The sequence below is a fragment of the Artemia sp. Qi Xiang Cuo genome, chromosome 12 (assembly GCF_049724085.1).
Source record: "Artemia sp. Qi Xiang Cuo chromosome 12, ASM4972408v1, whole genome shotgun sequence".
Taxonomy (NCBI): Eukaryota; Metazoa; Arthropoda; class Branchiopoda; order Anostraca; family Artemiidae; genus Artemia; species Artemia sp. Qi Xiang Cuo.
Window position 1 is genome coordinate 43,255,788 of NC_142805.1, and position 25,602 is coordinate 43,281,389.

General features: G+C 37.0%; 1 protein-coding gene across 2 annotated transcripts in view; it reads right to left on the reverse strand.

Moving 5' to 3' along the window:
- LOC148946152 (E3 ubiquitin-protein ligase RNF25) overlaps window positions 1–25,602 on the reverse strand; it is a 58,061-nt gene that overhangs the window by 19,380 nt on the left and 13,079 nt on the right. For both annotated transcript variants that reach the window (XM_089098213.1, XM_089098212.1), the window contains exons 3-5: window positions 22,012–22,252; window positions 19,634–19,864; window positions 3,153–3,374 (exon numbers count right to left, since the gene is read on the reverse strand). In XM_089098213.1, coding sequence (XP_088954339.1) covers window positions 3,153–3,374; window positions 19,634–19,864; window positions 22,012–22,252 — 694 coding nt within the window. The remainder of the gene's footprint in view (window positions 1–3,152; window positions 3,375–19,633; window positions 19,865–22,011; window positions 22,253–25,602) is intronic.

The following is a 25,602-nucleotide window of genomic DNA, read 5'->3' on the forward strand; positions in this document are numbered from 1 at the left end:
AAATGGCTGTCTCAAAATTTTGATTGGATGTGTTTGGGGAAAAGGTGGGCGTGAGAGGGGGGTTAGTTGCCCTCAGATCACTTTCGTCTATTAAAAGGGCACTAGCCCTTTGAATTTGCAACCGAATTAGCCTTTTTTGAAGTTTTTACGACAACGCCATCTATAAAAACCTTATATGCCCCTAGGGCATAACTTAAAACCCTTGCCTTGAGGGTTGTGAGGGAGTGTCCTCCTCGAAAACATATTTTCTTTCTGGAAATCAACTACGCTGATCAAAATGGCTATCTCAAAATTTTGATTGGATGTGTTTGGGGGAATGATGGGCGTGGGGGGGGGCTAGTTGCCCTCCAATCACTTTCGACTATTGAAAATGGTACTAGCCTTTTCAATATTCAATTGAATGAGCCTGTTTTGAAGTTTCTACAACAACGTCTTCTATAAATACCTTACATAACCCCAGGGCACAACTTAAAACACGTGCCCTAAGGGTAGTGGGGGAATATCCTCTTCAAAAACATATTTTCTATCAGAAAATCAACTACGCTGAACAAAATGGCTAACTCAAAATTTTGATTGGATATGTTTGGGGATATGATGGGCGTGGGGGGGCTAGTTGCCCTCCAATCGCTTTCGACTATTAAAAAGGGCACTAGAACTCTCGATTTCCAATCGAATGATCCCCAGGGCTTTGAAGTTCCTACGACGACCCCTTCCATATGAAGTGCCTCTGGAAAAATAATAATAATAATAATAAATAATAAAACATTGGAGCCGTATGGTCTTTACTATAGGCAACGCTACAGCGTTACCTCTGATTATTTTGAGGGATTTTGTTTTAAGGAGCACAGGAAAGGCAATGGGAGACCACAGAATCAAATGTGGAGGAAAAAATCTCCTGGACTTAGATTATGCTGATGATTTAAGCATCCTAGATGAAAGTGTGAGCAAAATGAATGAAGTTTCAGAGGTTTTGCGGGTTCAGAGTGCTAGAATTGGTTTGAAAATTAATGTTAAGAATACTAAGTCACTAAGGCTAGGAATAAGTGAAGATGAAAAGGTGACGTTGGGTAATGAAAAGATTTACCTGGTGGACAGCTTCACTTACCTTGGTAGTGTTATTAGTAAAGACGGTGGGAGCGGTGAATAGATTAAACGTCAAATATCCAAGGCCCAGGGTGTTTTTTCACAGTTAAAAAAAGTTTGGAAGAATAGGAAGATAAGCCTGCAAACCAAGATTAGAATATTAGAAGCTACAGTGATGACAGTGGTCAAATATGGCTCTGAAGCATGGACGCTCAGAAAAGCGGATGAAGATTTGCTAGATGTTTTCCAGAGAAATTGCTTAAGGATTGTTCTGGGTACCCGGATGACTGACCGTATTTCAAACAATAGACAATACGAAAAAAGTGGGGCAATACCGCTCTCTAGGGCTATAATGAAAGAAAGGTTGAGGTGGTTAGGGCACATTGTGCGGATGAAGGATGACAGATTGCCGAAGATTGTTCTTTTCGGCCAACCGTCTAGGGCTAAACGAAAAGCAGGTCGTCCCCGTCTGGATTGGAAGGACGTCATAAAGAAAGATTTAAATGAAATGGGAACTTCGTGGGCGGGTGTAAAAAGGGAGGCTTTGAATAGATTGGGGCGGAGGAGGAGCGTGCGTAGCTGTGTTGACCTCAGGCGGCTTGGTGCTACCGTGAGTTGTTAGTATTAGTAGGATTCACTCACCGATGACTCTGTTAACACTTTTTGAATTTTTATTGAAATTATATTGCTTTTTTGTTAATAAGTCGATGGAAGGTAGCATCACTTTCAATAGAATGCATTTTTTACATAACAAACACAATTTTTTCTCTGTGCATTCTCAATGCACTGCTTGAAATATAGCACTAGATTATTTCCTAAGATTTTCATACGTGTTTGAATGCAATATAAAATCATATATGATTAGATTGTAGCAATCAAGATTTTAGGAAACCAATATGCGGACGGTCCCCTGTGGGGATTTACAGCCCTTGTGATTCACAAAATGAGGGCCTGCCAATCTAGAGGAAGGTTGAAAGACACTAAACATACTTTAATTGTTCTTGGATCGGTCCCATTAAGAATCTCCTCATTCTCTTGTGGGGCGTAAGACTTATGTTAGAACCCTAACTACCCAGTGTGTATTTTCATAGGAATTAACAGGTGTTTCAAAATATTTCAACCTTCAGATGATATAGCTGTAACACAGAGCATAGCAGCATCACGAGCTGTTTTTTTTTTTTTTGGGGGGGGGGGTCGATCTGGATCACTGATCAATCGTTTTTACCTCTCGGTTTAACAAACAAAATCGAAATTTCCTTACATTGGCAAAACATCAGTAAATTAGGCAGAAAGGTGGTAAAATTGAGGGTCTTACAACCGTAACCTTACCATGTCATTTTTTTTTATGACCAGCCACTTTGCTCCCCGTCCTCAAACGTGACTTCTCTGATAGGAAAATCATCCCCTAGGGACTTGCTTGACTTAACGCTCTTGCTCAGCAGGGTCGCCTGCGTAGAGGAAACTAGTTGACAATGCTGTCAATCTTCTCTAGGTGGTTTTGTACCGGGCTTGGGCCTCGTTTGCATTGATATTGCGGCCGAGGAGTCGTTGGTTCATTACACCAGCCCAGCTGGTGCGCGGTCTTCCTCTAGGACTTGGCAAGCCATTTTCCGAGAGGTTGAAATCCGTTATGATCCTTGCCGGGGGGCTTGGCGGGAGGCTGAGTAGGTGGCCGTACCACCTCAGGGAACGGGCTTCTGCTTGATTAGATTTGCCAGGTTGAAAGTCGTCAGAATCTCAGAGTTGCGGACTTTGTCATACCATTTGAAGCATTCTATTCGACGCAGGTATCTTGTTTGAACGGCATTGACTTTTCGTAGCTGTGTCTGAGTTATCGACCAGGTCTCAGAAGAATATAGCATGATTATTCTTCAGACTGTGGCGTTATAAATTCGAACTTTGTTTTGGCGACTAATTCGTTGTTTGAGGAAAACTGCGTCACCTAGTGCCAGTCAGAATAGTATCTAATTTGGATAAGTCATTTCTTTTATTTCTAGTTTTTTTTCCCCTTTTAAAAACAATTAGTAGAAATAAAGATTTCCAACAAATCAAAATAAAAGAGACCTTACTTCAGAGTTTAAGACAAGAACTGGTGATTCCTCAGTTGGGTCAATAATGGCGCCTTTCATCTTTTGCTTCAAATAAAGACTTTGAAAACCCTTTTGTATGTTTGAAATATCTTCAGAGCTCACATAAGATTCGGGTGCTTGAGAATACTCCACCGGAGACTGTGCGTTAGCTAAATCTTCTTCTTGCAGATCTATGGTTAGTCGACACATGGGGCAAAGAACCTAAGGAATAGTAGAACATATATAGCTGCTAGCATGCTTGGTTACACCCGAAGTATATATGTTTTTTTTTCATTATTAACTTAAAAAAGCCTTTCCCAAAAAATAGTTTTTCAAAGAAAAGTAAAGGCCATTTTAAACTCATGATCAGCAGATACAAATACTTGTTAAAATTCAAACTCAAAACGACCAGAAATGACTAATAAAGAATAAATGAAACCAAAACGAAAAGAAATTAAATAAGCAATAATAGCCAAAAACATACAACAAGTAATAATATAAATAAATCTTAAAGCGAGTAATGCTTAAATTGAATATGCAAATCAAGTTTAAAACGAAAAAAAAAATATTTTGCTATTGAAATATAAATGAAACTCAAAACGAACAGGAATTAAATAAGGAATCAATGCAAACATACATACAATAGATTCTAATGCAAATGAATAGATAAATCTTAAAACGAGTGAAACTTAAATTGAATATGCAAATCAAGCTTGAAACCACCAAAAATCACTACAAACAAGTGTTTGGGTATCGCCTCCTTCTCTCACTGTAAAAGTCTAAAACCTACTGCGTCATTGGCGCTTTACTAAAAACTATACGCGTCTTGAACAGTCTTAGAAAGTGTAAACAAAATCAAATGAACATTTGATATATGTTTGCATTATTTGGTGAAAAATCCACCAGTTCAAAGATCTTATTTAATTGTAATTTTATTTTCATATTTAATGCTGTAATGATTGGAAAAGAAAAGAAAATATCTGTAACATGAACGATTTACAGTGAAGCACTAAAGCCACAGTAGGCTTTAGGTTTTTACAGTTAAGGAAGGGGACAATTTTTGGGATCTTGAACAATTTTAGAAAGAACTGATAAATTAAACTGAATATTTGACGTATAATGATATTAATTGCTGAAAGCTCATAAGTTCAAAATTTTACTGTAATTTTAATTTTTATTTTCGATATTAAGTACAAAATAAAATATTTGTATCGCCTCCTTCTCTCACTGTAAAAGTCTAAAACCTACTGCGTCATGACGCTTTACTGAAAACGAATTGTATTACAAACATTTTCTTTTATTCCCCCTCCCCATCTCCAATCACTTTCCAAATAGTATCTATTCGTTGCCTCAGCCCTGTATAGTCCGGCATTCTGAGCAAATTTCATGTTTCACTATTTTTTTCTATAGTGACCCCCTCATATAAGGTCTGGATTATCATTAGAAGTTCCGGTTGCAAATTCTTAATTAATTATTAAGCACAATTTGGACATTTCCGGCGCTGCCTTTTCTGGGGTAATACCATTTATTGACTATCTGAACATTTTTGTTAGCAAAACTGCCTGAGCTTGTGACAAGCCTAGACAGTCAAACCCAAGACACAAACACAGACAGTCAACTAAATATTGGTCAACAAATATTTAATTAATTTTTTGTTAGCGCAACTGTCTTATCTTACAAATGGGCTCACTCGCCCATCACTTTAGGCAGACAGATTCTGTTAGGCTTTGGTAGCTTATTTTCCTTGCATTTCCAACTAATTTTGAACTAATGTTGTTAGTAAACTAGTGTTGGATTAAGTGTTTGCTAGTGCAAATGTCTGAGTTTACAAATTGAGTCACTTGCCTGCCTGACACTCTAGGTAGTTTGGGCCCTCACCATTAGGCTTTAAACGCTTGTTTGCCTGTCATTCCACACAAACTATTGGTCCTGTGTCAATTCTAAATTCTCAGTCATCCTGCCTGAGACCATAGTCGGGCGTGCTTTATTTGCCCCCTCATTCTAGGCAGTCTAATGGTCTTATGTCAATTTTAAATTCTTGCTCAACCTGCCTGAGACTCTAGGCGGGCGTGCCATTCGAAAACATAACACACAAGTATTGGTCCAATAAGAGAGTCATACTTACTCCCGCCATTTATCCCTGCAATTTGACCAAACACTTGGAAAACTATTCGGTTCGCCTGCGAGTCCAGGGGGCTTGGGTCATGTGTCAATCCTATGACACGGTATTCCACCTTCAGACTACAAGGGGCCAAGCCTTATGCCTTAGGCTTCGGTTTACCTTGTTCGCCACCTCTGAGCCCAAGCAAATTCAATCCCAGATTTTGCACACAAGTCCAATGGACATTGTCCGTCACGCGTCAACCCAAAATTAATCCAATCTTTCATCTGTTAATTCTTTGACTATCTACTTTAGTCCTGCCCTAGGAAAGACGTATGGACAGATGATAGATAGACTTACCTATCAACAAATGAAATGACATCATTTTTATACAATCCTAAAAAGGGCTTATCCCAGATTTGCCTCTCACTCACTCGGACTATCTGTCTTGGCTTTCCTACTAATAGCCATGGCTTGATGTATGCCCCCAACTACTTGATTTTAATTCAATGACATCATTTTTATACAATCCTAAAAAGGGCTTATCCCAGATTTGCCTCTCACTCAGTCGGACTATCTGTCTTGGCTATTTGTAGGAAGAGCCAAGACAGATAGTCCGAGTGAACGAAAGGCAAATCTGGGATAAGCCCTTTTTACGATTGTATAAAAACGGCTTGAATTAAAATCAAGTAGTTGCGGGCATACATCAAGCCATGGCTATTTTTAGAAAACTATTGAAAATAATTAATGTCATCTGAAAGAGGCCCAAACTTTGAGACAAAATATTTTGAAAAAATGACACTCAAAAGAGTTAAAGCAAGAAACTTTCAGGCAAAATAAAATGAACCAAGTGAACCTTTATGTAAAAATTTTGTAAGAAAAAATTTGATTATTTTCCGCTGATCCACTTGAAAATTTCATTGCATGTAGACATCCCCAAGGGACCCCAAAATTTAAAATTAAAATCGTATATTTCAGCTCTGAAGCAGAAAAACTGAAAAAGACTAGAAATATTTCTACAATTAACCAACAATAAAACTATGATAATTAAGAAAGGAACAGAAATCAGTTTAAAAAAATGATTTTATAAGAACATTTTTTTTTAAAGATAAGGAAAGACCCGTATTAGATAAAAAGAGGAGATATAAAGTCATATAATAGCTCAAACCAAAAAAGAACAGAAATTAGTATGAACGAATAAACGGAACTTAAAACGAGCAAAAATTAAAATAAATATTAAATCAAAGTTAAAACTAACAGAAACTACCACACATAAAAAGGGCAGCCACCCCATCTCTAAACCCTCGAGGCCAGAGTGTCAATTGCGCTTTACTGAAAATTACAAATACTTCAAACATTTCTCTTTTATGATTACACATCGAGAAAAAAAAAAAAAATACTGAGACGATTCAGTAAATTTGTATCGACACTTCTCCCTTTAAACAACACATTCCGTTCAAATGTATTGAAGACAGTGCTTCCACTATGTCGGACTTTTCTGACATTGTCGGATCTTCGGCCCGTTTGTAAGAAAAAAAATAATTGTGTCAGACGTCGGAATTTTGTCGGATTTTTAGTAAAAAACGGATATTTGTCGGATTTTTAATTGTTCCAGATATTCTTTTTTTTTTACTGGAGAAGGATTTTCAAACTAGCGAAATAGGTGAACCGTTCTCTTAGTTTTTAAAAAGCAAAACAAAACAACCTATCACTAGTTTAAGCAAGGCGAAACTTTTGGAAATTTGTGGTAATTTTGTTTTGCAATAAGGAGTTTGAAATACAAGTAGACCTCCTTGATACGATTGAGCGTTGTGATAGAAAAGCGGAAACCATTTTCAACCTTATTTGCGATGTTCTTTAAGATAAAAATATACCTGCAGAGAACTGGGTTGGATTCTTTGCGGAAACGTGTTATACTATGTTTGGGTGTAATAACTCGGTTGTCAGCAGAATCAAAGACAAGTTTTCATATGTGATATGTGTCTAGTGCAGCAGTAATTTTATTCATTCAGTTTCTTCTTATGCTTGCAAACAGTTGCCAAAGAAATTGGAAGATCTGTGTCGCACAGCATATAATCCCTTCATCATGAGTGCCAAATGACGCTCTGAGTTCCAATTGCAACTGAAGTTTACAGACACCCAAATCCTGAATGTGCTTGCCTTAGGTAAAAAACGTTGGCTGTCTCTTCAGATGTGCCTTGAGCGACTATTGCACAATTGGGATGTGCTTAGTAGCTACTTTCAGGGAGTAGCAGCTGAGCATCCAACTTACACAAATGACAGGGCATCGCAAGCCCTGAAAAAAATCCAATTCTTCTGATTCTACTTGAGCTCCAACTCTATATACTGGAGCTGTTTACAGATTTTAATCTTCTTTTCCAATATGAAAAACCTTCCAATGTTTCACAAAATTAAAGGTGGAGATACTTCTAAGAAATCTGCCCATAAATTTCTTGAAGACTAGCTACATTAGATCAATCTCGCCATTGAGTCGCGACCCTGACAAAACAAGTGAATACCTTCCAGCTGAAGATGTGTACTTGGGGATGTCCGCTCATAAGTCTCTTCAACCTTGCAGTCAAATCCGAGTACAAAAGCAGATGAACGTGAAGTGAAAGTCATCTATAAATTTGCTCGTAAGTTATATGTGAAGGCGGTGAAGCAAATCAAGCAGCAATTCTCGTTTGAGGATGAACTTTTAAGTTTGAGAACGAACTGTTTACGTTATGAGATCCGTGTGATATCCTTAACCCTACGAAAGCTTTAGACATAGGTACAATTGGTCTTCTGCAAAAGGTTCTACAGAGATATAGTGCACTGTCATGGGATGGAAGAAAGATAGTAGAGGGATGACAGAGTTTACTGCTTTTCGATCTTGCATATGAGACAGATGTCTGTGATTTCTAGCATCACTTGACTTCTATGAAAACACCAAATTTTCCTAAGAGGTTCTTTAACATAATCAGCATTTTCCGATACCTCCTGGCCTTGCCATTTTCAAACGTTGTTGTAGAGCGGTGCTTTTCAACTTTAAAAGATGTTAAAACAGATCATTGAAACACGTTCTAAAGTGTCACCCTTACCTCAATTATGCAGGGCAAGTTTGGCATGAAACCATTGAGGGAGGAGAAGCTGTAGGACAGACGGTGTAAAATCTTGTCCTGTGAAAAGAAAAAGATTCCAATGCGACAGAATATTGTCAGATTTTTCGGTTGGAGTCAGAAATTTGTTGGATTTTAGACCAGTGTGGTGTCGGAAAAAAGTCAGATTTTCTGTGGTCGGGTGTCGGAATTTTCAGACTTTTTAAACTGACCGATCGGAAATCTGGTAGGAACAAAGTGGAAGCACTGATTGAAGACCAGTTGATAATTGATTCGTCAATCTCAATGTTTCCACAAACTAAACGGATTGCTTCCAAAATTGCTAGTTTTGATACTAGAAGCTGTATTTAGGCATAAATTTTTTCTGTTTCCTCTTTACACTAAATTTTGACTAGTACTTTATTGAAAGCATTCTAAAGGGCAACAAATATAGCCGGCTGGTAATCCACCTTAAAATTTAAGATAGCTTCTATTTATATTAAGGTTTAATGCCGTTCTTTATTTTTAATCATAGGCAGCGCAATAGCACCGCCTAAGTAAAGAACTATGTTGGCACAATGTATTATTATTTTTTTTTTGTTTTAGACCAGGGCACTTCATATAGAAGGAGTTGTCGTAGAAACTTTAAAAAGGGTTTTTCAATTGGAAACTGAGAGGGCTAGTGCCCTTTTTAATGGTCGAAAGTGATCAGAGGGCAAATGTCCCCCCCCCCACGCCAATCATATCTCAATACACTTCCGATAAAAAATTTTGAGATGCCCATTTTGTTCAACGTAGTTGAAACATCCAAAAATTATGTCTTTGAGGATGACAACCCCCCGGCCCTCAGGGTAAGGGTTGTAAGTTATGCTCCGGGGGCATATAAGATCTTTTTTTAAAGCGTTGTCGTAGAAATTTCAAAAAGGACTCATATGATTGGAAATTGAGGGGACTAGCGCCCTTTTTAACAGTCGAAAGTGATCGGAGGGCAAATGCCCCCCCCGCCCATCATTTCCCCAAACACTTCCAATCCAAATTTTGAGATAGCCATTTTGTTCAACGTAGTTGAAAGCTTCGGAAATTATGTCTTTGAGGATGACACAGCCCTCAGGGCAAGGGTTGTAAGTTGGGCCCTAGGGGGATATAAAGTTTTTATAGAAAGCACGGTCATATAAACTTCAGAGGGGGCTCATTAGATTGGTAATTAGAAGCTCCCTTTCAGAAGAGCCCTTTTTAAGAGTCAATTGTGAATCCAGAAATTATGAGATAGCCATTTTATTTAAAATAGTCAAAATGTCATATAACAAGGCTTTGGGGTTGAAACAAACCGCCAGAGCCAAGGGACAACATTTGTCAGTTATGCCCCGGGGTTATAAAAATACGAGAGGGAAAATAACCTTCCCCCCACATCATTTACCCAAACACTTCTGATCAAAATTTTGAGATAGCCATTCTGTTCGACGTAGTTGAAAGGTCCGGAAATTATGTCTTTGAGGATGACAACCCCCCATAGCCCTCAGGGGAGGGTTGTATGTTAGGCCCTGGGGAGATATAAAGTTTTTATATAAAGCGTGGTCATATAAACATCAGAAGAATCTCATTAGATTGGTAATCAGAAACTCCCTTTTAGAAGTGCCCTTTTTAAATGTCAATTGTGAATTTAGAAATTGTGAGACGGCCAGTTTATTCGATATAGTCTAAATATTATATAATAAGACTTTTGGTGTTGAAACAAACCCCCAGAGCCTAGGGGCTAGAGTCGTAAGCTATTCTCCGATGGCATTTACGATTTGTATGGAAGGGATGGTTGTATAAACATGAGAGGAGGCTCATTTGGTTGAAAATTGGAAGTTCTACTTCCCTTTTAAGAGTCAAAAAGTGAAGGAAGGTAGCTAGCCGCCCTCGACTACCCCTCTTTTCACCAAACGAATCTGATTGAAATTGTGAGATAGCGATTTTGCTCAAAATATTCCAAAGAAAATATAAAAATACCTCTAGGGTTGACACAACCGCCGGTGCCTTGGGGATAGGGTTGTAAGTCATGCCCTTGGGCCATACAAGGTTTTTATATAATGGGTGGACGTATACACTTTAGATGGGGCTCATTTTATTTGAAATTGGAAGTAATAGTGTCCCTTTTAAGATTCAAAAGTGATTTGAAAGCAACCAGCCCCCCCCCCCGACACTAATCATTTCCCCAAAGACATCCCATAAAAATTTGGAGATAGAAATTTTGTTCGTTGAGGTTGAAGAGTCCAGAAATTATGTCTGTGAGGAAGACACCCCCCAAGCTCTCAGGGTAAGAGTTGTAAGTTATACCCTGGGGCATATAAGGTTTTAATAGAAAGGGTGGTCGTACATACTTCGGAGGGCACTTATTGGATTGGTAATCAGAATTTATAGTGCCCTTTTTAAAAGTCAAAGTAATCAGAGGGCTGCTACCTCCTCCCCCCCCCCCACACACACAAACGTCGTGTTTTCCCGAAGTGCATTCAAAAGAAATTTTAGGACAGTCATTTTATTCAAAATAGCCCAAAGATAATATAACAAGGCTTTTGGGTTGATACAAACCACCAGAGGCGAGGGTTGTAAGTTATGCCGCGGGGGCATTTAATGTTTTTATAGAAGGGACGGTTGTTTTACTTTAGAAGAGGCTCATTGGGTTAAAAACTGGAAGTTCTAGTTCTCTTTTAAGAGTCAAAAGTGATGGAGGGCATTTATCCCCCCTCCCCTCCCCGACAACCCCTCATTTCACCAAAGGCATCCGATTGAAATTATGAGATAGCGATTTTGTTCAAGATACTCCAAAGAGCATATAATAATGCCTCTAAGATTGACACAACCCCCAGCGCCCTGGGGATAGGGTTGTAAGTTACGCCATGAGGGCAGATAAGGTTTTTATGGCACGGGCGGTCGTATAAACTTCAGATGGGGCTCATTTGATTTGAAATTGAAAGTTATAGTGCCCTTTTTAAGAGTCAAAGTTATTTGAGAGCAAACAGCCCCACCCCTCCACGCTTATTTCCCTTAACACCTCCAATCAAAATTTGGATATAGCAATTTTGTTCATCGCAGATGAAGGGTCCAGCAATTATGTCTGTGGAGTCAAAAGTGATTTAAGAGCAAGCAGCCCCCGCCCCGAAACTCATCATTTCCCCAAAGACATCAAATCAAAATTTGGAGACAGCAATTTTGTTCATTGAGGTTGAAGAATGCGGTAATTATGTCTGTGAGGAAGACACCCCCAAGCTCTCAGGGTAAGGGTTGTAAGTTATACCCTGAGGCAAATAAGGTTTTAATAGAAAGGGTGGTCGTGCATACTTTGAAGGGCACTCATTGAATTGGTAATCAGAATTTATAGTTCCCTTTTTAAAAGTCAAAGTAATCAGAGGGCTCCTACTCCCCCCCCCACACGTCGTGTTTTCCCGAAGTACATCCAATAGAAATTTTAGAACAGTCATTTTCAGGCAAATCAAATGAGCCCCATCTGAAGTTTGTACGACCGCCCATTCCATAAAAAGACCTTATATGCCCTCATGGCGTAACTTACAACCCTATCCCCAGGGCGCTGGGGGTTGTGTCAATCTTAGAGGCATTATTATATGCTCTTTGGAGTATCTTGAACAAAATCGCAACCTCATAATTTCAATCGGATGCCTTTGGTGAATTGAGGGGTTGTCGGGGAGGGGAGGGGGTATAAATGCCCCCCATCCTTTTTGACTCTTAAAAGAGAACTAGAACTTCCAGTTTCCAACCTAATGAGCCTGTCCTCATTTGAAATTGAAAGTTATAGTGCCCTTTTTAAGAGTCAAAGTTATTTGAGAGCAAACAGCCCCCCCCTCCACGCTTATTTCCCTTAACACCTCCAATCAAAATTTGGATATAGCAATTTTGTTCATCGCAGATGAAGGGTCCGGCAATTATATCTGTGGGGAAGATACCCCCCCCCCTACCGCTCTCTGGGCAAGGGTTGTAAATTACACCCTAGGGAAATATAAGGTTCTTATAGAAAGGGTGGTCGTATATTCTTTAGAGGGGACTTATTGGGTTGTTAATCAGAAGTTCTAGTGCCCTTTTTAAGAGTCAAAGTGATCACAGCGCCACTCCCCCCCTCCCTACACAAAAACGCACGTCGTGATTTCCCGAGATGAATTTAGTATTTTTTGTAGATAGTCCTTTTATTCAAAATAGTCCAAAAATTATATAACAAGGCTTTTGGAGTTGGTAAAAACTCTCAGAGCCTAGGAGCACGGATTTAACGGTTTATCCTTGGGGCATTTATGGCTTTTTTGGAGGGGGTGGCTTTATAAGCTTTAGAGATTTCAAATTTTGTTCAAATCAGAAGTTCTAGTTCCCTTTTAAGAGTCAAAGTGATTTGAGAGCACCCCCCCCCCCACGCCCATCATTTCCCAAAACAAACATCCAAACAAAGTTTTGAGACTTTAATTTTTTTTCAGTATTGTTGAAAGTTTTAGTAATTATGCGTTTGGGGATGTCCACTACCCCCCCCCCCCCCTCCGAGGCCTCAGGGCAAGGGCTGTAAGTTACGCAATTTGTTTATTGCTTACATATAGTATATGTTGTTTAGAAAAGGTATGCAAGTTTGACTTCTACTTTCCCAAAATACGAAGGGCATTAAGGTGTGTCTGTCAGGGAATATGAAGGGAGTGTCAGTTATCAAAAGAGAGAATCAACAATGTCATAGCAATGAATAATTGTATGAAGTTGAGTAGTAATACTACTGCAGCTGTGACTACTATTACAACTATACCTAAAGGTATGAAGGTGAAATTTTCAGAGAATATTTCTGAAAATTTCTGTTGTACGGATGACAACCTGCCATCCGTATGCAGGTTGTCAAAAGGGCATATCAGCAATATCTTAGAAACGTTTCATGTGTGAAATTAAAAGTTACAACGCTTGTTATGGGGGATGTTGAACTAACCAAAAGACAATATTTGCATCAAAATACTATTGCTTTTACTATTACAACTACTACTACTGCTACTGTTATTATTACTGCTACTACTACTACTGCTACTGAAGCTTAGACTACTACTACTAACTCTACTGCTACTACTGGTGCTACTACTACTGCTAATAAACCTAAGGATATTAAAGTAAACATTTTGGACAATACTGTTACTGCATTGAAATAAATCGAAACATACTATGCCCACATCGGCTGTCCTCTGACAAAACCTAGTATCTACGAAAAAATCGAATTTTGGTTAAGAGTGGATCCCACTTAATTAGACTAGGGGGAATCCAATGGTGCAAACGAAATTATCCTCCGATGTTTAGTTTCGTTGATCTTACCTAGTATCTACACAGGACCTCTGCTTAGTTTTCGTGTAATACCTAGTATGTACATACTAGAAATCGACATTTACGCCTACTAGTATCTGGCAAATTACAGTTTATTAGCGAAAAACCACCAGCAGCACCGTACAATGAGCATCATCACTTCATTAGACTTTTGCGAAAAGCAAAGGAAGCTCATTATAAGAAAAAGTTTGGTGATGCAGCTGGAAACCCCAATAAAACATGGCGGATAATTAAACAGCTCATAAATCCTCCCCACACAGTCGCCCCGGATCAGATTATTGGTCGAGTAGGTGCAGAATTATGTGACCCGTCTGATATAGCCCAAGAATTTGTTGACCACTTCGCTACAGTTGGACATAATGTGGCTGAGGGAGTAAGAATAGTGGATGGCGACCGCCCTTTCCAACATTACCTTGGAAATAGCGAAACAGAATTTTCAGTTTACCTGAAACCGGTGACCGAGAGTGAAGTAAAAGAAATAATTTTCGACATGAAAAATAGTGCAGCTGGTAGTGACATTTTGTCTCTACGGATAATTAAATATCTGTGGCCAGCTATATCGCATGTATTAGTTAACCTAATAAATCTTTGTTTTAAACAGGGAGTATTTCCATCTTGTTTCAAGTTGGCACGAATTACACCGGTTCATAAGGGGGTGATCACAGTGAGGTAAGTAACTATCGCCCGATTTCCGTTTTACCGGTCATGTCAAGACTTGTGGAAAAGTGCTTTTCCCGGAGGTTGTACCATTATTTAGAGTGCCATTCAATACTAACATCCACCCAGTTTGGATTCAGAAATGGACGCACGACCGAACAAGCTGTGGCTTATCTCTGTGGTGTTGTGAACACTGCCCTGGACCTTGGTTTTAAAGTGTCTACCATCTTTTTGGACATTATAAAAGCTTTCGACACTGTAGACCATGGTATATTGCTTGAAAAATGTGAATTTTATGGGATTAGAGGGCCTGCTCTTGATTTCCTACGTAGTTTTTTGTCTAATAGGCAGCAGTATGTGCGAATAAATGGATCTACTTCTTCCGTTGTAGATATGAAATGTGGTGTGCCACAAGGGTCCGTTCTTGGCCCCTTGCTATTTTTGATATTTGTAAATGATCTTGTACTGTCCCTGAAGGATGCGAAAACTAAAATGAGCGACATGTTTCACAGTGACAGTGACGTTACAGTACCTCTATTTGCCGATGATACTTCATTGATTTGCATTGCAAAAACAGAACGCCTTTTAGTTGAATTAATGACACAGTGTTTAGATCAAGTGTCTAGCTGGCTAAGAGTTAATAAAATAAAAGTAAACCCATCAAAGAGCAGTTTTGTAATATTTTCGCGTACATCTAATTACTACCCATGGATCCAAGAAGTGAGTTACCTGGAAGGTAAAGTTAAGCGTGATCAGTGTGTTAGATATTTGGGTATTATGCTAGATGAAACACTATCTTTTAGGAAACATGTTGAAAAGGTGTCAGGAATCCTGTGCCGTAATCTGGGAATACTGCGTAAATTGAAACATGTATTACCCCCTTCTGTTCTTCGCACTTTGTATTTTTCTATTATACATCCACATATATTGTATTGCTCATCTATTTGGCTGAGTACGTTTCCATCAATTACTAATCGAGTTCGAGTGATCCAAAATAATGGAATCCGTGTGTTGACTGGTAAATCAAATCTTGTATCCGTTAGAGCTACCTATATTGATGTAAAAGTATTACCTGCTGCAGGCCTTAGAGATTTTTATAGCCTTCAATTTATGTTCAAATATAATAATGAATTATTACCGTCTTGCTTTTCAGGAATGCTAAAAGCTAGATCTTCGATTCATGATCATGAAACTCGCCAAAGGGAAAATTTACATGCCCCGCTCGTGGTGTCTGCCAGGTCGACATTCTCGCCTATTTATAGGGGATTAAAGTTGTGGAATGGGGTTAATAAAGAGTTAAGAGAAATAGGGGATCTGAAGGAATTTAAAAATAAAATAAAAGGAATGTTATATGAGAAATATGATTTTTAAATTTTTTTTTTTTTTTTTTTTTTTTTTTAATGTTTTTTTTTTTTATGTACCTGGAGGACAAGTATGGTGATTTTGTGTTTGGTGGTAGGAACTGCGTGCGAAGGGGAATGATTTTTTCTTTTATTTTATTTTTTTTTAGGCCTAGGTTGTATATTTCTGTTGTGAATATGAAATTTTGATATATGCCTACCCTTAGGACAACCTGACCCCAGGTTCTTGGGTCGGTAGTGAGTAAAATGTATTGTCCTTGTGTGTGTTAATAAATTACTATTACTATTGTTTAAGTAAAGACTGCAAAAATGCAAAGAGCAAAATTGATGGTAGCTCTTGCTAAAAGGAAAGCAAAAGAACAGCAAGAGGTGGAATATAAAAAAATTAAACTTTTTTATCAGTTTTATTACCAGGTGTGACCATAGTACTGTGTAGGCTGGGTCTATATTGGGTTGTTTCTCTAGACAGCAGCCATATAAATTGGACAGAAACAGATACAATTTGGATGCACACTGTTATTGTGTGTAATTCCTTTTTATTTTCTGTTAGTGATTTCAGTACTTAAACCTTGTCTAAACTTACTTTCCAGGCAATCAAAAAGATGCTAAGATTTTGCTCTTCCAAATACTATCTTCCATCTTTTTTTGCTTGACAGATTAATAGAAAAAAACAATGTGTTTGTGATGAAAGTAAAGAGTGAACTTAAAACAACATAAATTATTACCCCTCAATCCATGCCGTATACTTACATGTAACAACAACTAGTGCTATACTGAAAGCATAAAACAGACCAATAAAAAGGCGAATTATATGTTAGAAACTAAGTTCACTGTATGCACAAGGTAATCTAATAGAAATACATTGTGTTTGTTGAGGGGGTGTAAACCTCCAGTCAAGGGTTTTTGGCCACAGCAATATCAGTGGTATTTGAGACACCATTTAAAAGGGGTTGGAGGCTCTTTTTCTAAAATCCCCTAACTTTTTTTTGTGATAGAAAATTATATTTGAGTTTAACCTGAGAAACAATTACAATTCTTGAATCGGCATACAAAACCTGGCTTGGACACGTTCTGCGCATTGAAGAATAAAGATTTCAAAAGCTCGACCTTTTCAGCCAACCATTTAGACCAAAGGAAAAGCAGGTCGTCCCCAAATGGAGTAAAAGGAGGTCATAAAGAACAATTTAAGGGAAATTTAATCTTCTAGGGAGCGTGTAAAGAGTGAGGCTTTTAATAGATTGGGACGGAGTAAAATCGTGCTAGCCGTGGTGGCCTTAAGTGGCTTGTTGTTGCAGTGAGTTGTTAGTAGTAGTAGCAGCAGTTGTAATAATTTTTAATGCGCAACTTTAAACTTGACAAATCTTTATTTTTTCGAAATATCATAGAAACTAGATTGCTTTGGGACATAAGGTTGTAATCAATATTTGCTTTTTAAATTTATTGTTTCTACTGAAATGGGTTACTCTTTACTGAGCTTCGTTACCACCGACTGTTTGATCCAGGACTTTCTTAAATGTAAGGCAGGCTGTCATCCGCTTTAACCAAAGTTTTTTAAATTTATGCTCGGATTTAGTACAACTTTGCTTTGAAAATAATCACAAAGAGCACCGGTTAAAACATTTCTTATGAAGATAGACCTGAAATATAAAAAAAATAAATTTAGGGTCACCATTGTCATCTTTTTGAAGGGGGCTATGTTGAAATTTTTTTATTTTTGGGACCTCACCCATCCCACAATATGCTGAATTTCTGCAATAAGGGAACTCTCACCCTGCAACAGTCATATTTCAAGCTTAGCCCAAAAATATTGCTCAGAATGAAGAGATATTTGGAGAATGGCTCTGTTGTCTCTATTATATTTATCTGAAAGATCTCTCACTGGGCGTTAGAAAAAAAGTGACCAAAATGTACTTTTGAGGCTTAAGACTACCCGTCCCTCACTCGAAGATAGATCCAATAACCATATCCCTAATAGTTATAGCAAAAGTGCAAATGACTTTATATAAATTAATGAAGCATCAAGTGAAACATTTCAGCCAAATAAGGCTTATGAGTAATTGCCCATAATAATCGCGTATTTTATATAAACTGCATATATCTCTAGGGATGAATGCAACAGGAATAAGTGCGTCATTGCGATCACTAAAATAAGGTGCTAATTAGACAGCCTTTACAATAATACTAAATCGACAAGCAATCTGAGAATATACAGTCATTGAAAATACCGTAATAACCCTCAAATGAAGCTATTTTGGTTTCCTTCACACCAAAATTGTTACTTCTTATCAAAAAAAAAAAAAAAAAAAAAAAAAAAAAAAAAAGATTGGTGGTTTGTTATTTTTGTTACGCATAAATGACACTTGAAATCTCAATGTTCGTTCAAACGAAGCATTTCGGATATTTTACGACCATCTGTTTCATAAAATCACCGCTGAAAAAACAACTAAACACGCATGCATGACAAACTTGCTCGAGAAAAATACGAAGTTTTGTATTTTTTAGGCAGGGACTTACAACATCTGTTTTAGGGGATTCTCTAATATGGTGAATTTAATCGGTATAATTTTTTATCAAGACCATCCCTTTTTGGGGGTTTTCCTTCTTAAAAAATCATATGAATTTGCTTAAACTAATAACTTTTAATGAAGATTTAAAATTAATAAATTAAAACATTTGAAAAGTAGCTTCATATAGCGTATATATTGGAATCAAGATTTCAACTTTTAAAGTTTTGCTTACTATTTGTACGGGTTGTTCTATACTCGCGAGCTGTTCAATAACACAGGTAAAGTCAAATTTTGAGAAATTCCACTCATTTTACAGAGATTCTGCCTAAGATATTATGCCATTTATATATCATGACATGCTCATAACAAATTCATGAAATAAACTTTCAGAAAATATTTAGTTTTCTATTTTTCACTGACAATTTGCCGAGCTGAAACCTTCTTTTGTATGGTAACATCTTCAGGTTGACTTTTTCATTTCATTTCACTTTTAACATTTCTCAGGTTTATTTTTAGATTTATATGCTAAAGCCACCTCTTTCTAGACAAGTGCAATGAAGCACTTGTTATCGGAGACCAAAAATTGACCCGGATAATTATCATGAAATCTTTAACAGCTTCCAGGCGTTCTTAAACTTTAAACAAAAGACTTAGCTATGCCCCGGACTAGCCTAAACTATCTGAACTAATGAGTTGTTTATACAGAATTTACTTGATATTAACTGCAAAAATAAGAAGCAGCCTAACATTTTTAGGTGGGCAGTCATAGTTAAATTTGTGAGATTTATTACCTTAGGGTATACAATCGCATTCAAGACAAACTTTTTTCAATATTTTTAAAATAAGTAGGTGGATCAAGTTTCTGGGATTCAATTAAAAATTCGAGAGATATGTGCTGAATTATATCTCATTGGTTTTTACCAAGAAACAACAACTATTGGTACCAGTGGGTTCATCAGTTGTCCCTATTACAACTGACAAGTATATCCAACGATACCCCCACGGTAAAGAGGGGACTTTAAGGGTAAGATTCTTTCCAATTTCTACTAATTTCCAACAATCCAGCTCCTACTCAGCATCTGCTTGCTTCCGGCATTTTGCTTGGTTTCTGTATTCTGCTGTGCTTTGCTCATATTGCTTCTTTGGAATGTCTACCAGGAGCCAATCTGCTGTTGCTAATTCTAGGCCTGCTAACCCAAGTAATCCTGCCATTGGTACGCCTGAGATTCAGACGGATATTACTAATATGAAGAAGATGGCAAAGTATATATATATATATATATATATATGTATATGCGAAGTAAGGGATATTTTATCCAGGATGAAAAACCAGAGCTTTACTCAAAGACGCTAGAGGGCATTAATGATTTTCTCTCGTACAAGGACTGAATTTTTATGTCGTATAATTTTCCTAATATCTATATTCAGAAATGAGTATGATGTATACCTTTCTTTCTTCTCTATTCAACAGGTGCATTGCCGCCCCATGAGAGATCAGCTCCTGATCTTCCTCATTCCAACCTCTTTTTGTAGAAATAATGTATCTATACAGGCAATGTTTATGGAAGTGGTGGTAACACTCAGTATGAACGAAGTCATCATTTGGATGAAAGCCAAACAAACAAATAGGACAGTCTCCAGCAGGACGATTGGAATTTGTGAGGTGATCTTTCACCAACTAAAAAAAGGGATAAATAAACTAGTTTAGTAGAACATCAAACGATGAGGTATCATACAGTAAAACATAATACGAATTTGTCATTTTCCTGACCCAAAATAAAAGATTATTATTCTTGGCCCCATTATGGGCTACAGGATTAGTCCATAACTCACTTGGAAGTCACATCTATAACGATCATACCTGCAAACAGGAAGGGAGGTATAACCCATGGAGTAGTTCGAAGGACCCCCTTTTGTGTATTTGAGACAAGAATGAACTTCTTCTCGAGAAAAGCCGTCTACCCATTCCCCCTTCCTTTCTAAAACTAGACTTGCGTACACCAACGGTAATGGTTGCAGACAACTGAACAGAACGAGACTGACGCAGGTAAATGGATTCATTCATTCTTTAGGGAATACCAGTTCAGAATCTTTGGCTGAATTTAGGCGACGACAAAAAGGTTATTTTCGTGTCGTTTTTTTTTTCCTTTTTGGTTTTAAACCAATTTTCCTTTAATTTATTTTCTTTTAGTTCAGAATTAATTGATAATAAAGATCGAATGTTTATTGTCTTCAAAAATTCTTATTTATCAGTAAGTTTGATTTTGAGTTCTAAAAAATACATGATCAGGTAAGGAGTATATATAATTAAGATTTTAGATTATTTACTGGGGCAACACATAGCTTCTTGGTCGACTTCAGCGCTGGGGAAAACTGATCAGTTTTCCAACACTAAATACATCCACATTTGTTGTATGTGCATCCATTATACATCTATAATTTTACCTTATGCAATTAGTAAATGGCCGTAAATCCTGGTCAATCACTAAACAGATAACATTCATGTGACATTATACAACGGGTATCACTCCATTGTATAATCAGTCAGTTGCTTTCCGATACTCACAAGAGAGAATACACATTTCTTTTCTTTTTATACCTATTGCCTGACAGGCTCCAAAAGACAAATCCAGTGTTTTGATAAGCTGTCTATTAAGAGATAAGAACAATTTAAATTAAAGTTTATAATATTATTTGTCAATTGTAATGTAGTCAAATCTCGACATGCACTATTTATCTATTCAAATGCTACTGAATTTTATTTCACAGATTTTTCTCACAATGTTAAATTTATATTTGACATGAGAGCTTAAACTATTTTTCTTTTTAACTTATCTTACATTTTTTTTTATAAAATAATTCCCTTTTAGACTATAAATCAGTTACAAAGAAAACGAAACGTAAACTTCATTCACGCACCAAAACTTGACACAATGGCAAATTATATCTAAATTAAGTAGCATTTCCAACTTTATTGATCTTCTAATGGTACACGGAAGTTTATCAATTGTCAGCTTTTAAGAGAATATGCGAACGCAGTAGCCTTTCTTTTATTTGTAGTAGTTTCGGTTCAGAACAGCTTTGTTTGATTATTCATTTTTCATTTAAGTTTCACTTTCAGACATAGTTACAACTGTTATTTTTAAGTTTGACTTGATTTGTTTATTTAAGTTTTTGGTTTTGTTAGGCTTCATTTGTTCATCCATATCTAAGGGGTCTTTCCGCTGTCCAATTGTTAGCTAACGATCTTAGCTAACAGGTATTTGTTTGGACGGCGGAAACAGAATTGTCAGTTAACAAAAATATTTCACTTTAAATCCTCCAACAAATATTCAATTTGTTAAAGATATTCTCTACCAATGTTAGCTTACAGTTTTTAGTTGGACGGCGGAAAAACTTTTGTTGAGAAAATTGATGGCTAAGAGTCTTTTGTTTGGACGGCGGAAAAACCCCTCTATCTGCTTTCAGCAAAAATTGTTATGTGACTCTTTTGCAATTCATTTTACGTTTTAATATCGCTCTTTACTTTCCTTGATTTTTTATTTATTTTCTAATTGTTTTTAAAGATCACTTACACCAAAATCTGGTTTGTTGGCAAAAATATTTGTAGCAAAGCAAGGCAGTGTAAAAATCATTTTTTATTTTAGGATCAAAATTCACTACTTTCTATTCTATCAGCTTTCACCGTTTCCATGGCCAACAACATCTCGCCTTTCTATTAATTTACCATTCACACATAATTCTTATTTATTTGTGTCGTAATTTCAATCTAGTCATTACTGTTCGTCCTTGAAGATCCTTGTTCATTTATTAGGGAACACATACCTCGAAAAGCTCGTACAGAATTGGATTTCCTTTAAAATCAACACAACGTCTTTTGCAAGCTTCTTCAATTTGCTTGATAACTAGATCACTCAATCCTCTTGAGTTTCTAAGCCTAATTGTGGGTGACACATCTGGATAACCTTTTGGAAGAGATATTTCCAAATCTGTGCAAACATATTGCTGGGAAGAATCTTCAGCTGTTGCCGGATATAGAGTGGACCTGACTAATAGTGGTATTCCACTGCAAGAAAAATAATTATATTGCTCAAACTTTCCCAAACTGATACAAGTCCAAAAGACCGGTTACTTAGGAAGGTAAAAAACTGTTTTGTACAATATTCAATGTTTGCTTAGCTAGGGTCAACGTCTAAGCATAAAATTTTTAATCACCCTTAATTTGCTCAGTCTTTTATAAACAACCTTGATTAGTCAAAACGAGACTTTGATGTCTAGTTAATCTCTCGTCAGAATAAGGCTTGGGACCAGGGACTTACCCAGGGGGCCTTGGGCCCGGTCCTCTAAATTCTTAGTTTCTAAATTTTTCTTAGTTTCAGGCAGTTCTTTAAAAAAGGAAAAAAATTCTCCAGCACCATTGCTGGCACAAAGGGCGCCGAATCGACGTTTCAGGTGTGGATCTTTTTTAGAGGGACAAGAAGCGAACTTGTCGCCCAACCTTGCTGCGGCGGGGATTGAACCCTGGAACTCCGGATCGAAGGGACTTCTTTATCAAATTATACTTTTTTTCTTTATTATTGGGCTCCCTCTATTTTTTCCTATTATCCCCCCCCCAAAAAAAAAATAAATCCTACATATTTGCCGGTCAGAAAAACACCATCAGACTCTAAGACTTTATTTTTACCAGATGATTCGTCTATTAATATGTATACTAGCAATAAATCCACTTGCATTTTTTTAAACTGTTCATTTGAGCAGATAAGTAAAATTCAACAAACAAAGAATTAATTTTTAACGACAGAGGATCCATAAGCTTTAGCAAACTTTAAGTATCGAAAAGCCTGATGATGACCTGGCAAATGACTTTCAAAACATCGCTTAAAAGAAGAATTCATGTTTCAATACCCATAGCTACAGGTGAGCTTAAACACCGTTTTATAATTATATCAAAATATAATGAATATATTCAGCTTAGCTCCCACAAGAGAGCTACAAATAAACAGGAGATTACGCTCAACTTTAACAAGAGCAAAAGAATCGTAAGGAGCAAAAGTAACATTTAAGCATGCTAAAAGAAAATAAAAAAAGAAAGACATGAAAGAGGAAGGATTACATAGAAAAAAGATAATTTATTTCTAGTTTGTAAAAAGTAATTCCTGGTCTGAGACGCAGGGCACAACTGATGGTTCTTTGAACAACATTTTCCTGTGACATTGTGGTCAAATATTAGACCTCCTCGATAACTGGAGCAGGTAATTTAGTTGTGGGAGCAACATTTGTTTTGATTTTGTTCTGTTTTCTTTTTCTCCCATGTTTCCAACTTTAGTTTCTTCCAAGAAGTTGGGGAAGTACTGAGCTACTCGGTATTAACGGAAGGTGTAGACCGCGGTCAGATTAATGAATATGACATTACATTTGGGAAGGGTATATACAGTTCTTGGAGAAGACCATAAAGAATGGTTTTCACTTTTCTTTCAGCCTACGGTTTGTGGCCTGAGTTGGTTTTATAGTCTGTATCAGAGAGGACTGCTTGAAGCTGTTCTGCCAAGCTTTCGTTTTGTTGAACCATGTTTCTGCTAGTGGGTGGAAAGTTTTTTTCAAGCAGGAAGGTAGGCAGAAGTTAGTTTGACAATAAAGTTAGACTAAAATCTAGAAGTTCTTAAGATGCATGATGGTTCTTTGATTTTATCTTAAATACATTCTCATAGATTATTTTGGTCCAAAGCAGGCTAAAGATTTTAATTTCGAGGCAAAAATAGGCTGAAATGAGCTCTTTTTGGTGACAGGGCTATTTTTTTACTTAAAAGGGCACTAGAGCTTTCAATTTACGTACGAATCAGCCACCTCCTTATAATTTGCAACCACTGGTTCAATACAGTCACTCCTGGGAACAAAAATAAACAGACAAAGAAACGAACAAAGACCCATCTATGAACAGCTTTTTCTGACAATATGTAAATTCTGTGTTTTGTATTTCGGAACTCCAAACTCCGGTTTAGTATTCAAGGATTTACTGAATATTCCAGCGTAATTTTCATCAATTTCGTCCACTTTTTAGTGTGTTTTTTCTCTTTCTAAAATAATGTCTACCCTCCTCTTGAATACTGGACAACATTGAAATCCATGCTTCATTACGTCTTGCTGTCTTTCTTTTTTTTCTGTTGTTTTCACTTCTGATTTTGTACGCAGTTCTTTGTCTCTTAATTTATGAGGGGGGATGAAATTGTTACTCATTTACTTGCTTATACCCGAGATCTACCACCTACAGAAATAAAGGTAAATTAACCTTGTCCTAGTGAACTAACCTCATGAAAAGCCTAGGTGGTTGCTACCCATGTCAGATTCGAAGCATCGAAGCAAGCTATTGAAAACACCAGAATTACACCATTTTGGATTCAGAAAATAACCCCCCCCCCACTCAAATCACATTGGCCAAAACTGAAAAAATGAAAATTTGTAATCCGAAAAATGAACTATTTATAATAGCATAGAAGATCCACCAAAGTATAGAAGATCCACCCTCTGTTATCTCTTCCCTAAAAATTGCTTTCTAGACCCATTGTAACTGCATACATATCTTTTTACAGCTTTTGTACAATGAAAAGGTTTATGGTTGTGTAGGATCTTTTATTTTTTTGGCAGGAAGAGCCCGAGCTTCCTGAGCCAACAATATACAAGTACATAAACGTGTGTACAACCAACGTGACATAAAAACAATTGATAGTATTTTGAAAATTACAACATGACTTCCTTTAATGTTTACATAACTGAAGTCAACTGATGGACTAAAAAAGTGGTAACTCCTTTTTTGAAGACTATTTTGCTGTGAGTGATATTGATCAGACCCATGGAATTGTTTCCCCATCCGATTTATGAGCAATTTCAATAGCACTTGCACAATTATTTTCTCTATTTTAAAAACTACAGCCATCTTCTTCTTTTGAAAAACAGTGCCTGGAATCCATAACAGACTCCTTTCGGCTTCTAGGAGGTTTCTTTTGAATACATAATTAATAAATAACAAATCAATAGGCTACAACCATCAGATAAACAAAAAGACTTTTTTCTTCGCCTTCAATATCAAGACAATCTTTATATTACTTTTTTTGCTATACAGTTGCTAAGGAATATAATACTCTTGGTTGACATATAACGAACACAATAACACAAAACAAAATGAAATCAAGAAACGAGGGAATTGGATGGCTTGTGACAAGTAAAAGTGCTCGAGCTGCCTGTTCCCAGCAACGTAAGGCCCATAGACCCTTGTTTTTCTCATGACCCATCTGGTAACAATAAAAAAACAGATCATTTTCAAATTTTTATTTATTCATGTCTATATTTGGTAAAAAGAGTCCAAGAGTCAGAGCCCATAAAAAAAGCACCAAAAGGGAAATATATGATCATTAAAAAAAA